The 17799-nt window shown below is 40.3% G+C and overlaps 1 protein-coding gene across 1 annotated transcript in view; it reads right to left on the bottom strand.

Moving 5' to 3' along the window:
• The window catches only part of PRDM10 (PR/SET domain 10), a 59311-nt gene extending 44525 nt beyond the window's left edge, over positions 1-14786 (bottom strand). The window contains exons 1-3 of the mRNA XM_044919784.1: positions 14657-14786; positions 12204-12368; positions 10035-10094 (exon numbers count right to left, since the gene is read on the bottom strand). Coding sequence (XP_044775719.1) covers positions 10035-10094; positions 12204-12368; positions 14657-14725 — 294 coding nt within the window. The 5' untranslated portion in view covers positions 14726-14786. The remainder of the gene's footprint in view (positions 1-10034; positions 10095-12203; positions 12369-14656) is intronic.
• Between the last annotated feature and the right edge of the window lie 3013 nt (positions 14787-17799).

The following is a 17799-nucleotide window of genomic DNA, read 5'->3' as shown; positions in this document are numbered from 1 at the left end:
CCCCCTGCCGCACCCCCACCTGATCCTGCCACTAAGCTATTCTTGCTGTCTCAGAGCACGGTTCTGTTCTCACCCCTTCATTCTAAGCCACTTAAATTTCAGGCCAGCGTTCGTGATGAATGTTATCACACACTGAACAAACTAAAGCATATATATCCACCTCGACTCCTCATACATTCTTTATCACTTTGCGGAGCCAACCGAGAAGAATGAACTCAGTAATCCAGAGTCATCCCAGTGAGGCTGTGATGTATTTTTTTTTCCCAACAGATGCTGCTAGAAAGACTGCGGTTAGACAAGGTTACTGCTGGCTTCCCGCCGCTGCTGAGAAAGCTGACGTTGAAACAGTACCAACAACCTCCTCCTTCCCCGTGCTGGAGCTCTCCTAAAAGGCCGTAGCAAAGACAAGACTTGAAACACTTCAGCGTTATCTTGAAGAACTGATGCTAAAGCAGAGGTTGCGTGTAGACCAGAACCACGTGAGCTACCATTAGAAAGGGATAAAGGGGGGCGCCTGGGTGGCTCAGTTGGTTAAGCGACTGCCTTCGGCTCAGGTCATGATCCTGGAGTCCGGGGATCGAGTCCCATGTCGGGCTCCCTGCTCAGCAGGGAGTCTGCCTCTCTCTCTGACCCTCCCCCCTCTCATGCTCTCTATCTCATTCTCTCTCTCATATAAATAAATAAATAAATAAAAAGAAAGGGATAAAGGGGTTAATGATAATCACGTCTAGGTAACCACTGTGTATTTCTAGGTAGCACGGACCTTAACACACAGTGGGCACGCCTCACGCATTTGTTTAATTAATAATTCCGGTTCGACTGACATTTCTGGGGAGGGAGGCATGTACTGAAATTCCTTGGAGGCCAGGTAACATTGCCACACAGCTCCTAAGTGACAGAGATGAAATTCAAATTCTGACTCTGCCCTGCCTTTTCCACTGCATCGCAACGGCCCCTATGGAGTTAAGTCTGTTCAAGGAGGGCACAGAGGGGGTAAACATCACACACGCGCCTTGAATTCCAGAGCAACAAGGTAACCACACTGCTCCTGAGGCACCAGCCGGGCAGCAAGGAGGTGAGCTACCTGTGCCAATTTCACTAAGAGGAAGTGAAGAGGCAACAAAAATGTTAATCCTGTGCCCTTTGTCATGCACAATAAAACACGGCAAAAGGGAAAAGAATTTGTTAAACTTATGGTACACTTTCTCCTTCCCACTTAATATCACTCTCTGTAATTATTTCTGAAATTACATAATGCATTGCAGGATACAATTTATCTGAGAAGTGAAATATGAAACTACATTGGACAGCAGCAAACACAACAGAATGCTTCTGGATTCCTACTGAGACCAATTATCAGTGTAGCATATTTCCTTCTCAGTGTGTGGGGAGTCACACATGTTCACTCTCAGAAACAAAGGGGAGACTGTGCTTCTAGGGCTGGAGATTGCCAGTGCCTTTCTTAAGAGCAAGGGGATGCATATAGGAAAAAGGCTTCAAATGCATTTTGCCACCACTATAAACGATTGAAAATAGGAACCTTTTAGCTAAGGGCGGGGTCCGGGGGCGGTGGGGGGGGGGGGGGAGAAACACCCATTATCTGTGTTGAACTCTCACTCTAACTTTCTGTCCAGAATTTTTCCAGGTCACAGAATACACTGACAATCTCGGAGGTATTTATTGTAGCGTAAAATAAAAACCGTGCTGGTTGAAAGGAAACAGCAGTAAGGTAATACTAAGCCAATAGTTACACTGCCTTGTAATGCCAGGGTTCATAGAGCTATCTGACTACAAAACATGAAATGAGCAGATTGTTTCTGAAGATTAAAGAAGATGAAGGGCTCTTTGAGGTGCTAGCGGCGGCGAAAGTTCTAATTAAAGCCATGCCTTAATATTAAAACAACAAAATGCCATTTTGCCTATCACATTGGCCAAGTTTTATTTTATTTTTTTTTAAAGATTTTATTTATTTATTTATTTATTTGAGAGAGAGAGTGAGAGAGAGAGCACAAGAGGGGGGAGCGGGAGAGGGAGAAGCAGACTCCCCGCCGAGCAGGGAGCCCGATGCGGGACTCGATCCAGGGACTCGATCCAGGGACTCCAGGATCATAACCTGAGCCGAAGGCAGTCGCTTAACCAACTGAGCCACCCAGGCGCCCCAGATTGGCCAAGTTTTAAAAGAATGCAAATACTCAGTGTGGCAAGGGTGAGTGGAAATAGGCATTCTCATGTATTGTTGGTGGGAATGTAAATTTTTTCAGCATCTGAAAAGCCATTTTGAAAGTCTTATCAAAGTAACTTTCCCCTTTATAATAACACATTTCAAACATGTATCAATCAGGGAGAATAGTATAATAAACCTCACGCACCCATCACTCAGCTTCGATAATTATCAACTCATGGCTAACCTTATGTCAACTATTCTCCCACCCACTCTCCCCCCTCACTGGATTATTTTGAAAAAAACCTCAGACATATATTTTCATCCATAAATGGCTTAGTAGATACCTTTTTTTTTTTTAAAGATTTTTATTTATTTATCTGACAGAGAGAGAGAGAGCGAGAGCAGGAACACAAGCAGGGGGAGTGGGAGAGGGAGAAGCGGGCTTCCCGCGGAGCAGGGAGCCCGATGCGGGGCTCGATCCCAGGACCCTGGGATCACGACCCGAGCCGAAGGCAGACGCTTAACGACTGGGCCACCCAGGCGCCCGAGCACGCAACTCTTGATCTTGGGGTCATGATTTTTTTTTAAAGATTTTATTTATTTATTTGACAGAGCGAGAGCAGGAACACAAGCAGGGGGAGTGGGAGAGGGAGAAGCGGGCTTCCCGCCGAGCAGGGAGCCCGATGCGGGGCTCGATCCCAGGACCCCGGGATCACGACCCGAGCCGAAGGCAGACGCCTAACGACTGAGCCACCCAGGCGCCCGGCTTAGTAGATATCTTGAAAGGAAAAGAACTTACGTATTTTATGTATTACCATATCTAAAAAAACCAGTCATTCTTTAGTATCAGCAAACATCTAGTAGGTGTTAGAATTTCCCCAATTGTCTCATACTGCTGTTTTTAACAGTTAGTTTGTTGAAATCAGGCCCAAACAAGGTCCACAAATCTCATCTGACTTACATGTCTGTGAAGTCTCCTTGAATCTGTAAATTCCCATTCCCCTTCTTTCCCGTCACAATTTACGTGTGGAAGAAACTCGGCCACCTGTCCTACAGATCTTCCCACAGTCAGACTGTGCTGATGGCATTCTTGTGTGTCTTTTACTTGTTCCATTCTGTCTACTGTGCTTCCTGTAAGCTGGAAGCGGAATCTGGAGACTCAGTCAGATTCAGGGTCAGTTTTTTGGGAGGAATACTTCATATGCGGTAAAATGCAATAGGAGGTACACAACACCAGGAGGCCTATAATGAATGCTTGTCTCATAGTGGTATTAATGTCCAGAGGGTGAGGTTGATCCATCCATTATAAAGTGCCTCATCAGCGTTTTCCTGATCGTTTCAGACTGTTGTTGATGATCATTGCCTAGATCCCCATTTCATTAGGAAATGAAAAATGGTGATTTCCCAAGCCAATCATCCCTTCTTTATTTATTAGTTGGAATGCTTTTATAAAGGAATTTCCCTCATCAAGTAATTGTTCACCTGAGTACATTCAGAGAGAAAGGCTGGATTTCTTCCCATCATTTACCAGTTTTTTGAATAATGTGGTGGTCCTGCAGCACCTCAAAGATTGACCAATGAGTTATTTCTTTTAATATTAGTATAAACTTATGGATTTTAAATACATTTAATGCACTTCAATCTACTGTAGATATTTTCCTGTTTTTACAGGTCAAATGCCCCACTTTGGCCCTTTCAAGATGGATCATGAGTTCTTTCCATAGAACCCCAGAAGTTTTCACTAACTTCCTTGCATTCTGATAAGACATGACATTTCAGGCACATCCTGTATATTTCATGCCCCAGAGCTAGAATCTGCCATTTGCCTAAGTAGCCCTGATTCCTTTCACTGGAAAATTGTATTAGAGACCACACTGGCTCATTGCTACGGGACTGAAGACCCTGGCTAAACGTTTTCAGTAGCCCAAACTAGAAAATACATGTTTTAAGAGAAAACACATCATGAGTTCATGCTGATATTCTAATTCAGATTTAGGATTCTGGATTTTTATTTAATTTGTTTGAGTTTTACATTTGTATCTTTTTTCACTCTCACACAAAATCTTGATTCTTAAATAATTTTGAATATGAATACCTCTAGTCTCTATCATTTCTTTTGAGGGAATTTATTCTAAGGAAATAAGCTAATATGACATCTATGGCAATGTTCTATACAGTAGCAAAAAAAAAGGAAATAACATACATATAAAACAATAAACAGAATATAAACAATAGTAAGCTCTTATAATAGAATACTGGACAGTCAATGATGAGATACAGATTTTCAGGATGCTATTAAAAGAAAAAATCAAGATGAAAGCTACCTTTGTTTTTTTAATGAGATATAATTGACATATCATATTAGTTTCAGGTGTACAACATAATGATTTAATATTTGGAAGATACTTTAAAAGAAAAAAATCAAAAAGAAAAGAAAAGCAATCTAATACTGTGGCTGAAAACAGAATGGACTACTGAATAAATATGAAAAATCCCAAACAAAGTATTAGCACATCAAATCCAAGTTCAGACACATAGGAAAAGGATCAAGCAGAGCTTATTCCAGTGCATGGCTGGCTTAATTTGTAAATAGCAATTAATATAATTCACCATATTAACAGAAAAGAGGAGAAAAAGCTCAACAGATTCAGAAAAAACATTTCATAAAGGTCATAATAATCAATATCAATTAATAATAAACACTCATTAAAAATTAGAAATAAAGAGAACTTTCTTCAGCTGCTTAAGGGTATTTTTATAAAAATCCTACACTGCACATCATTCTTAATAGTAAAAATCCTCTGAGAGCAGGAAGGAAAAAAAAAGAAACCTACTAGCACTACTTCTGTCCAACAATATATTAGAGATCCCGCCAAAAGACAAAAGAGGGAACAAAAAAGAAATAAAATTAAAAGATATAAGGTTTGGGAAGGATTGAAAAGAAAGAAAACTGTCAGTATCCACAGACAACATGACTAATTATCAAGAAAATCCAAAATAAAAGTTAAAAAATGAAAATTTTAAAAATTATACCACTTATTTTTTTTTTAAAGATTTTATTTATTTATTTGAGAGAGAGAATGAGAGAGAAAGCACATGAGAGGGGGGGGGTCAGAGGCAGAAGCAGGCTCCCTGCCGAGCCGGGAGCCCGACGCGGGACTCGATCCCGGGACTCCAGGATCATGACCTGAGCCGAAGGCAGTCGCTTAACCAACTGAGCCACCCAGGCGCCCAAAAATTATACCACTTATAATACCATCAAAACACACCAAATATCTAGGAATAAATCTATTGAAAGATGTGTAAGACCTCTACCCAAAGACAATTTTTTAACTTTTATTTTAAACTTAGGGATATATCATGTTCACAGATTGGAGGACTCAAAATTATAAAGACAGCAATTCTTCACAAACTGATTCATAGATACAATGAATTTCCACTGGAAATCCTGCAGGACTTTTGTGGAAACTTCCAGGTTGATTCTAACATGTATATGGAAAAGCAAAGGGCCAAGAAACTCTCAAAGAACAAAGTGGAGAAAGGATCACAGTCTTGAATATATATTGTGGTACATTCATAAAACTGAATACTAGATATCAATAAAACTAGAAGGAAACAAAACCCCACAGCTACACTCCGCAACATGAAGGGATCTCCCCTAGCATCACGTTAAACAAGAGAAGCGACAAAGAAAGGAAATGGTATTTCCATTTATATACAGTTCAAAACCATGGAAAATCAATCTATGATGTTAGCAAGCAGGACAGTAGTTATCTTTGAGGAGAAAGGAAGGAGAAGTGATTAGGGGGAAGCAAAAGGTTGGCTTTTAGGAGCTGGGAATGTTCTATTGTTTAATCTGAGTGCTGGTTATACCGCATGCTCACTTCATGATAGATCATTGCACTATATGCTGACAATCTTTTGCACTTTTCTTATGTATGTTAATTAAAAAGTGAGACACAGTAAGAAATATGGTGAACATAAAGGAAACTACACAAATAACTTGGAAAAGAATAGATATAATAATGATTATAGGGGCACCTGGGTGGCTCAGTCGTTAAGTGTCTGCCTTCGGCTCTGGTCACGATCCCAGGGTCCTGGGATGGAGTCCCACATCAGGCTCCCTGCTCCGCGGGAAGCCTGCTTCTCCCTCTCCCTCTGCCTCTCCCCCTGGCTTGTGCTCTCTCTCTCTTGCTCACATTCTCTCTCAAATAAATAAATAAAATCTTTTAAAAAAATGATTATAGAGGGATGCGTCAGTGGCTCAGTCAGTTAAGCATCTGACTCTTGATTTCAGCTCAGGTCATGATCTCAGGGTCCCTGGGATGGAGCCCCACGTCAAGCTCTGGGCTCAGAGGGGAGTCTGCTTGAGATGTTCTCTCTCCCTCTCCCTTTGCCCCTCACCCCACTCGTGCGTTTGTGCTCGCTCTCTCTCTCACTCATTCTCCCTCTAAAATAAATGAATCTTTAAAAAAAAGAAATGATTACCAAATTAAACTGAAAAGATTTTCAAAGGTCTGATAGATGAAAACTTTCCTGAAATAAAGTCTTAACCTATACACGAAAAGACACATACTGTCCTAGGAAATTCTGATTCATATGCTGGTGAAGTCATTAGACTTCCAAGAAAAACTTCAAGGATAAAGAAAGTATCAAGCAGGCATTAAGGTAGAAAAGGAATGAGGAAAATAAATTAGACTCAAGATTTCTACAAATTAGGGCGCCTGGGTGGCTCAGTCAGTTAAGCAGCTGCCTTTGGCTAAGGTCATGATCCCAGGATCCTGGGATTGAGCCCCACATTGGGCTCCCTGCTCAGTGGGGAGTCTGCTTCTCCCTCTGCCGGCCGCTACCCCTGCTTGTGCTCTCTCTCTGACAAATAAATAAAATATTAAAAAAAAAAAAAAGATTTCTACAAATTAAATGCCAGCAGAGAATGGAGCAAAACTCTAAATAACCGTGGTTACTGAACAGGTCATAAATTTATTAGTCACAATAATCGTGCACCTAACGACCCAGAGCAGTGAAGAGGAGAGTGGGAGGAAGTGTCCCTGTGCTAATGACCTTGTCATCACAGTACGAGCCAAGGACAACACAGGACTGATGCTTAAGTGCAGTTTAGAGAATATGATGACTCCAACCTCCTTCACTTTCACCTCAATTTCTTTTTCCTCTGCTCAAGTAAATTAAAGCATTTAGATTAATAACAGCATTTAGAGCACAATGTCATTCCCGCCCCCCAAGCTTATCTTTATTTGTATGTCTGGAATAATAGTTACCAACTACTAACTTAATGAGGTTATTTCTAGGCAGAATTTGTTTGTTTGGAATCTACTTTATGTACTTTTTTTTCCACATTGTTTCAACTTTTTATGAAAAAAAATTATTACTCCAAAAATGAGTGAATGAACTAATCATCTATGAAAGACAAAGGGATTTTTTTTTAATTTTTTTCTTGCCGAATTGTCGAAACTAATTAAACCTATCCACTGCACAATATTCACAGAAATGTGCATGATTTGTTTTTTCAAGCATATACCTAATTATTACAAAATTATTAAAATAAAATAACACTGCTATAGACTGTCTCTCCCCAAAATTTATATTTTGAAAGCTAATCCCCAAAGCTGAAACGAATATAACACCATATGTTAACTACACAGAGAATTAAAATAAAATTAAAATTGGGGCACCTGGGTGGCTCAGTTGGTTAAGCATCTATCTGCCTTCGGCTCAGGTCATGATCCCAGGGTCCTGGGATGGAGCCCCGCATCGGGCTCCCTACTCAGTTAGGAGCCTGATTCTCCCTCTCCCTCTGCCTACCACTCCCCCTGCTTGTGCTCTCTCTCTCTCTGTCAAATAAATAAAATCTTTAAAATTAAAATAAAGAAAGTTAACCCTTGGGGGTGCCTGGGTGGCTCAGTTGGTTGGGCGACTGCTTTCGGCTCAGGTCATGATCCTGGAGTCCCGGGATCGAGTCCCGCATCAGGCTCCCTGCTCGGCGGGGGGTCTGCTTCTCCCTCTGACCCTCCCCCCTCTCATGTGTTCTCTCTCATTCTCTCTCAAATAAATAAATAAAATCTTAAAAAAAAAAAAAAAAAAAGAAAGTTAACCCTTGGGGCACCTGGGTGGCTCAGTCGGTTAATCATCTGCCTTCGGCTCAGGTCATGATCCCCAGGTCCTGGGATCAAGCCCCACATCAGGCTCCTTACTCAGTGAAGAGTCTGCTTCTCCCTCTCCTCACCGTTCCTGCTCTCTCTCTCCCTCTCAAATAAATAAAGTCTTAAAGAAAAGAAAAGAAAGCTAATCCTCACTGTGATGGTATTAGGCGGGGCCTCTGAGAGGTGATTAGGTATTGAAGGTGGAGCCCTCATGAATGGGATTAGCATCCTTAACAAAAACCCAGACTCCTGGCTGGGTCAGTCTGTAGAGCATGTGACTCTTGATCTTGGGGTCATGAGTTTAAGTCCCATGTTGGGTGTGGAGCCTACTTAAAAAATAGAAAAAAAATTAAAATTAAAAAAAAGAAGCCCCATAGAGCTCACTTGCCCCTTCTTCAGTCATGTGTGGCCTGAGCAAGAAGACTGCTGACTATGAACCAGGAAGTAAGCCCGCACCAGAATCTGCCAGCCTCTTGATCTTGGACTTCCCCCCTCCAGAACTATGAGAAATAAATTTCTATTGTTCATAAGCCATCCAGTGTATTGTATTTCTATTACAGCAGCCTAAACAGATTAAGACAAATGCTCATTCAGGTTCACGGATGCCACAAGATTGTAGATTACTATCAATCAGGAATAAATTTAACCGAAAGTTATATGGCAAAGACTCCTCAGAATTCTCTCCAGATTTCATAAATAATATTAACAAAACTACTGTTCACTTTTCAAATTTTAAAATGGATGTATCTGAATCATCTAACCAAAAAAAATTTAAATGCACAAAGTGCTTGCTAATGGGAATTTACTTGATAATCACTCATGACACTCAGTGGTACAGCTAAATAATAGTCATACTAGCCAGCATGAAAATAAAACTTATTTGGATCCATAGTCCCTTTATAGTAAGACCGAGGGTATCTAGCTTCTATATCTTCTTTATCACTTTCACAATCTGGAGGAAAACAAGGAAGAAATCCCTCAAAGTCAAATAGGATGTATTAGAAATATGGATAAAAGGAAAGAAACGTTTTAAAAGAAAAACAAAAAGGGGGCACCTAGGTGGCTCAGTCAGTTAAGCCTCCAACTCTTGATTTCGGCTCAGGTCATGATCTCACAATCGTGAGATCAAGCCCCACATCAGGCTCTGTGCTCAGCAGAGTCCACTGGAGATTTTCTCTCTCTCCCTCTTCCTCTGCCCGAACCCACCCCCCAATCGCTTGCACTCTCTCTAATAAATAAAATCTTCTAAAATTTTTTAAAAAATAAAAGAAAGCTAAGAAAAATCTCAATTTTTCAGAAGCTAGAATGAGGAAGATTGCTATCAAATTTATATGTAATTTAAGCAGAAATTTTTTCAATATTTAAAAATAGACAACCTACCCAAATGTTTCCAATTTTCCAAAAAGAGACACTTATAACCTCAGGATTGTTCTTTAGAATTTGAACCAATATCCTATTAATATACTTGTTTTTTTTTTTAATTTCCGTGACAAATCATTTTTTTATTACCAGACTATTTCAGCATGTACTGATTATAATGTGTTAGTGTTGTTTTTCTTTGTTTTCATTAAAGGAAGTAAAGACCATTCTTAACACATAAGAAGTAGACAACCAGAGATGCAGAGTACAGAGGGTTGGGGTGGGTGGGGGGCGGGGAGGAGTGCATTCCAGGGAATGGAAAACAATAAAAAGGCAAAAAAGCAACTCATTACCTGCTGAGCTGTAGCATCCTGTTGGACATAAGCTACCTGCCCTGGGTCTGTAAACAGAGTCTAGACAAAAGAAACAACAATAAAAAAAACCTATCAACAAATCTTTAGACAGCTTGCCTACACAGGAAAAATTATCCTGCTGCTAAGCACCAATTCTTGACAGACTTAATTCCCATATAGCTAGTAATAATCCTTCATTAATAAAGAAGATAAAGATAGTAATCTTACTTTTAGCTAAAGCCTTTCATTCAGACGGTTCCAAAGAGATTGTATGTTAACCATTTCAACTGGCTAACATACTTGACAATTTTACTCTTCAGCAAAATCTCTCTTGAGGTTGAATGCCACGGCTAATTAAAAAGGTATGTCACCAAAACATAAGACATGGCATGAACAAGGGTGCGTATGTTCACACATAACACTATGTATCACAGGAGTCGACCCGCGATTAAGTGAAAATGGATGGAGACATACAGACACACAGAAGACTATTATATACACAAGGATATCTTTCAAATACAAATGCACTCTCATTATCAAAAAAGTAGAAGGGAAATAAACTGATTTTAATGTTCCATAGATTCATTCCTGGATAAAGTCAGTAAAATCATAATTTTTAAAAGGTCTCATCATAAACACATAATAATTTGAGTCATGATATAGCAGAACTAACTAGACAAGGAAAATCTTCAAAATTATTTTAGCCAGGGCACTGCAGAAAATCACCAATCCAGAAAAAATACTCTTTCCTCTAATCTGCCCAAGCCTTTAGCAAACCTAGAGGAATAAGAATTATGGTTAAGTTTTGATTCCAGAGGTACACATAAGAGAATTTCAGCCAGCTGTATGATTTCTTAGACTTGCTATTGAAAAATTATCATAAAGTGGTGCCTGGGTGGCTCAGTTGTTAAAGCATCTGCCTTCTGCTCAGGTCATGGTCCCAGCGTCCTGGGATCGAGCCCCACATCGAGCTCCCTGCTTGGCAGGAAGCCTGCTTCTCCCTCTCCCACTCCCTCTGCTTGTGTTCCCTCTCTTGCTATGTCTCTGTCAAACAATAAATAAATCTTTAAAAATAAATAAATAAATAATAATAATAAAAAACAATAAAAATTATCATAAGTCAGAAGAGCATGTGACTCTTGATCTTGGGGTTGTGAGTTTGAGCCCTACGTTGGGTACAGATTACTAAAATAAAATAAATAAACTTAAAAAATTATCATAAGTCAGACATTTAGTAACACAATAATAAACAAAGTTGCCTACAGGACATTCTTTACATAAACTATCTGACCTTATTTTAATATAGTCAGGGGACTAAAACTAAGCAGAGGCCCTGCACCCCTGAAACAAATAATATATGTTAATAAAAATTAAAAATAATAAATAAATAAATAAACTAAAGCAGAGGCATTCTAAAAGTACCATCTGACTACTTGGTGATTTCATCTTTATATAGATTTGAAAGTTATTAATTGGGGGCCCCATTTCTTCTTGGGAGTGATTTGAGGCTCTTGATTAATATTGCATGAGGGCAAATTTTTATTACCAAGATTCCACTACAAAAGTATGGAACTTATTTTTTTTTAATATGTTTAAAAGTGCTCTGTACATTCTAAAGTGCTAACAAACAAACATTTATATATTTGTGTCATGCATTTGGAAACTAACACTTCAAGTCCCTAAGAAAAGAAGAAAGTAGTCCTAATTGCACAGCTTTTACCTTTGCTTCTATTACAGTCCTATGAATCAGTCAATTATTAATAAATAGCAGTTATTAAGCCAGTAGGACTTTTTGCTTACACGTTTCACTGAAATAATTTGTATGTTTTTTCACTGATCCACCTGTGATTAAGCTATACAGAACTAAATGCATTTTTGACTTGGTTCTTGATACACAAGAAAAGTAACAAGTTGATAATCTAGTCAATGGTCACTGGGACAAGAACTCATAGGAGGCTAGTGCTCTAACATCTTATTACATTTAATTTAAATAAATAAGGCATATCTTCCTCTGCCAAGTTGGTTATAAGCCCCTGAAGAGCACAAATCTTATCTGAATCGTATCTTGCATCACCAGCACCTAGCACAGTGACTGGTGGAGAATAAACATAAGTCATTGGTGAGTTAAGCAATTAACAAACAAACTAGAAACAATAACCCTTCACATGCCTGTGCGGCTTCCACAGGATGGATGTACACCAGGGTATGCTCAGGACCGTCCACTGAAGTGTAGGAGGCACCATCTGCCGTGTACACCACCTGCTGGGGCGGACGAACCTGGTCATCGGTGTAGACAATCTGAGCCACAGTTCCGGCGTCAGGAACAAAGTGCACCTGGGGCAGAAAGCAGCAAGGATGTAGCGAGTGTCCTTGTAGAACAAAACCAATCTCACAAAGATACGTGGCTGACCAAGCACAATCCACAGTTGCATTTCTAAAATATCCCCAATGCAAGGAGAATGAAAATTGATACACCCTGGTCATCTACACTGTTAGTGACTTGGAGACAGGATCCAAAGACCTTGTCACTGATTTACTACTTAATATTAGGCAACTGATACAAATTCCTCTTCGCCTCAAATGTCCAGTGCAGACATCTCTTTGGGGGTTCCTGAGGGGGCAGTCAGCTGATCCTGGAAATGTGACTGAAGATTCCTGGTTGACAATATTACCAAAATACAAAATACAAATTATTCTGCAATGTAAAACAATGTCAACTCAAAAGCCAATTGCCCTCAACATGTCATAAATATTCTGCTTTACAACTAATAGTGCCTTTCAGCAGACACATTAAAACAAGGTCACTTTCTTTCCTACGTGTTTTTTTTCACGCTCCAAGGCTGTACTGACGGCATGTCGGTAACCGTATGCTGAGTCAATGAATGTTACAGAACCCTTCCTTGCCAGCAAGCTAAAGACACAGAAAATTCTAATCAAGTACTTTTAAGGGGTTTTGGAAAACTATTTCAGTTGTCACCAGGGTAAATAATTTTCTACCTACCAGGAACTAAAGCAGAAACTGAATGCTATAAAATGCTTTCTGGATAGTCAGCTTCAGAGGTTTGAATTCTTAAAGGCTAGCCTGGCACACAGCCTGATACTTGATATTGAACGTATGGAAGCAGATGGCCAAAGCACACATTTGGGAGAGAAATAATTTACGTGCTGATACTGAAGTTAGGTTGGAATCTTTACTCTTAGGCTATCTTGGCTTCGGACCTAACTCTTTTTTTATTTCAGTTCTCTCCAGCGGAAAGTAGTAGATTCTAAAGATGATATGAGTGAATTTAATCCCCAGAAAGAAACCTGGAGACCAAATGCAATCAAGCAGAAATAAAACAAACGTCCACTTTATACTCAGTGATTAGTCCAACTTCTACACAAATTTGATTTGTCCATGAAGATACAGTTTGTATGTTGCAAGAATTAGACTTTTAACAATTGGCACAGTTTTAAGTGCTGCAAGATAATTTTGTGACTTTAGATTTGTTCATTAATATCAAAACTTGGTCTCCATCACAGTATTTTGCTAAATCAGAGTTCCTGGCTAGGAAAAGAAACAACTGGGAAGAGGGAGAGCAATGAGGGGTGTTGAGCTCTGCTGTTTACTATTTGGTTACCTACAAAATGGTGACCCTGTTTTTTGAATGGACTACATTTTCATTCATAAACAAAATATACCAAAATACATAGCTACATGAAAGTTGTCTTCAAAATGGTTTCTAGAAAATCAGAACAGCATTCTCAGTTATTCTGCTGGAAGCATCACTAGAACATTTTTTATAAGTATTAAGACTCAGACTTTAAAATCATACTAGAAGATTAATTTTATTTACTGTAATATTTGCTATATTACTTAAATTAAATAAATGTGTATATTTAAGTGTTTCAGTGTTAACTTCCTGATTTTGATAATAATACTAAGGTTATGTAAGTTAATGAAAAACTAAATTAAAATTGCATATTTATTACAATGCTTAAAAATTAAGTTTTACACTTTGGCCAGACATGGCTCCATATGACTGCTGACTATTCCCAAAATTCAAATCTACACCAAAAAAGCAGACATTTGCCTTGGCTAAGAATAGTCAAAAGAACATGCAGCTGGTTATGATCGCAGTCCAAAAGGCAGTGATCACCCATCACAGCAGCATCTGGATAAGTGACTAGCCTCCCAAGTGGCTGACTCAATGGGACAACTAGACCTTTACATTCTGAATTTGAAAGAAAAGAAAAGGCCACCCTATAGACGTACTTTGTACTTCATTACACACGAAGAATCAAAACCCTACACCAGGTAACATGAAAGAAACACTCCAGTTGGAGGCTTTCAGCACCGAGCACATAAAATAAAACGGGGCAGTGAAGCAAATTATGACGGCAAGTTGCGAAAATGGCAGAGAAGCCTGTGGGTGGTCGCTGAGCCCTTCTAAATCATAGTGACCCATACTCAAAGCGCCAAAACCCCCCTATTCCTCCCGTGCACATCTTGCAGGTCTGCTCCCCACCCCCACCCCCCCAGCTACTCACTACTACAGAGAGTCTGCTATTTCTTTAGCAGTCAGCAAACTACCCAACTGAAAAACCGCTACCAACACCAAGCTGGAAAGACCACTCTTCACCTGTGCAGCATTCTCTTCGTGCTCTGCAGATGTGGGCCACACGTGTGAGCTTTCATCTTTGGAATCCATCCTTCCCCCTGCTGGACAGCTCCACGTCTGGGGCACCTAGAGCCGCACGCGGTGGAGGACAGTCATCTGTCTACCACGTGCGTGTTCATGAAGGACAGAAAGACCTCTCTGCAACGTGCCTGAAAAAAAGAGAGAAAGGGAACCAAGTTCTTTATTTTTATTTATTTTTTTTTAAAGATTTTATTTATTTATTTGAGAGAGAGAATGAGAGAGAGAGCAGGAGAGGGAGGAGGGTCAGAGGGAGAAGCAGACTCCCTGCCGAGCAGGGAGCCTGATGCGGGACTCGATCCCGGGACTCCAGGATCATGACCTGAGCCGAAGGCAGTTGCTTAACCAACTGAGCCACCCAGGTGCCCCCAAGTTCTTTAAATAGATGAATACATTTTAATAAATTACAGTTGCAACCACAAAGAGAAAAAAAAAAAGCATTGTAAAAGATAACACACCTGGACAAAAAGGTGAAAATGGAGAAATGATTTGTAATGATCATACAATGTATTGCATGCTTGCTATGTTCTAGACACTCATCAGGTAGGTGTAACCCTCACTAAAAATACTGAAGGTCTGGGGCGCCTGGCTGGCTCAGTCCGTAGAGCATGTGACTCTTGATCTCAGGGTCATGAGTTCGAGACCCATGGTGGGGGTAGAGTTTACTTAAAAAGTAAATAAATGAGTGAATAAATACTGAAGGTCAACAACATGGAATAAAATAGAAAAAAAAAAAAGTGCTGCAGGTATATCTCTGAGTTCTGCTGATGAGGAGAATGAGGTTCCTGGATGGTAAAGGCAGCTAAGTGATGGGTTCACACCCAAGCCTGACTGCGGCACAGCCCTGCTCAGCTATCCTCTGCACACTTGCTTAGATGCTGACTTCCTATACCACTTACTCGAAATGAACAGCAGAATAAAAGTCACAAAACAAGCAGAAAATGGCAGGCAGAGGAGACTGAATTTTCTGGGCCACAATCTGGTGAATACAAATGTAGACTCTGTTTCCCATTTGTTAATGCAGGATCAATTAATGAACACATCACAAGCCTTAATAAACATCAACCTGCACTAAATCTACTCTGGAAACCTTATTCTTTTCCAAAATAGGTGTTTTAAGGAAATTAATCTTCCCTTTTGATGATGATAAAACATGGACATGTTAAGAATCATGTGAGGTTTGCTGTTTAATGGATTTGCTGTTTTGCAGCCACACGCGACATGCCTCCTCCCGCCATCCCATTAAAGCAGCGCGCATACACAGGGAAGGGAAAACTGCTCAGGACACCACTACCCAAAGGTCAGGAAGACCACTGGCCCAGATCCAGTCAGAATTTCCCCGTTATTAATGGAAATAAGCCAAGAAGCACATTCTTAGGCTGCACAAGCTCCAAGCTCTAAACCAGAATAAGACTCAAAGAAGAAAGAAAGAAAGAAAAGACTGGAGGGGCGCCTGGGTGATGCAGGCGGTTAAGCGACCGACTCTCGGTTTCGGCTCAGGTCGTGATCTCAGGGCTGTGGGATCAAGCCCCACGGGCTTGGTGCTCTCCCCTCTCCCTCTGCCCCCCCACCTCTAAAATAAATAAATAAAATCTTTAATGAAAAAAAGACTGGAATATTCAATGTCTGGGCCTTACTCTGGAATACAGGAACTGCCACATCATGACTGCCTGAGACTCTCCTGAGGAGCCTGTTCCTGCTTCACCTCAGCATTGTCATCCTTGCCCCCACCCAAAACCGGCGCCCCACACATACATGTTCACCCTGCATACACCCAACTCTTCTCCTCTCCATCAGAGGGTGCTGGAAACAAAGCCCACGTGTACCAACAGGTGAATGTATAAACAAAGAGTTATGGGGGAACTTTCTGGATAAATGGTAATGTTTTATACCTTGTATCTAGACTAGGGTTGTGCTTACCTGGGGAATACATGTATCAAAAGTCATCAACCTATTCAATTAAAATATGTGTAAATTAGGGGTGCCTGGGGGGCTCAGTCTGTTGAACACTGGGCTCTTGATTTCAGCTTGGGCTGTGATCTCAGGGTCCTGGGATGCAGCCCCCGGTCAGGAATCCCTGCTCATTGGGGAGTGCTTGAGATTCTCTCTCTCTCCCTCTCCTTCTGCCCCTCCCCTCACTTGCGTGCTCACATGCATGCGCTCTCTAAAATAAATAATCTTTTTAAAATTAATTAATTAATTATGTGTAAATTATACCCTAATGTAGTTGGTTATTTTTTTAAAAGCATACCTTCCTTACATAAGAGTGCTATTTAAGCATGTATAAAAAGATATTCAGGGTGAGCTGTACAGTATGTGAATTATACGTCAACAAAGCTATTATTTTTTTTAGAGGAACAAATATATTAAGAAATCTAAGAATAAATGTCACCAAAAATATTAAGACCTACATGAAGAAAACTACAAAATTGTACACGAGGACATAAATGGCTCAATATTATGAAATCACAAAATGCTCCATATAGGAAGCAGGGTTTTTTAAAAATTTTTTATTGTTATGTTAATCACCATACATTACATCATTATTTTTTGATGTAGTGTTCCATGATTCATTGTTTGTGCATAACACCCAGTGCTCCATGCAGAACGTGCCCTCTTTAATACCCATCACCAGGCTAACCCATCCTCCCATCCCCCTCCCCTCTACAACCCTCAGTTTGTTTTTCAGAGTCCATCGTCTCTCATGGTTCATATCCCCCTCCGATTTCCCCCCCTTCATTCTTCCCCTCCTGCTACCTTCTTCTTTTTTTTTTTTTCTTGACATATATTGCATTATTTGTTTCAGAGGTACAGATCTGTGATTCAACAGTCTTGCACAATTCACAGTGCTCACCACAGCACATACCCTCCCCAATGTCTATCACCCAGCCACCCCATCCCTCCCACCCCCCACCACTCCAGCAACCCTCAGTTTGTTTCCTGAGATTAAGAATTCCTCATATCAGTGAGGTCATATGATACATGTCTTTCTCTGATTGACTTATTTCGCTCAGCATCATACCCTCCAGTTCCATCCATGTCGTTGCAAATGGCAAGATCTCATTCCTTTTGATGGCTGCATAATA

This window comes from Neomonachus schauinslandi, chromosome 11 (assembly GCF_002201575.2).
Source record: "Neomonachus schauinslandi chromosome 11, ASM220157v2, whole genome shotgun sequence".
Taxonomy (NCBI): Eukaryota; Metazoa; Chordata; class Mammalia; order Carnivora; family Phocidae; genus Neomonachus; species Neomonachus schauinslandi.
This window is presented reverse-complemented; position numbering and strand designations above follow the sequence as displayed.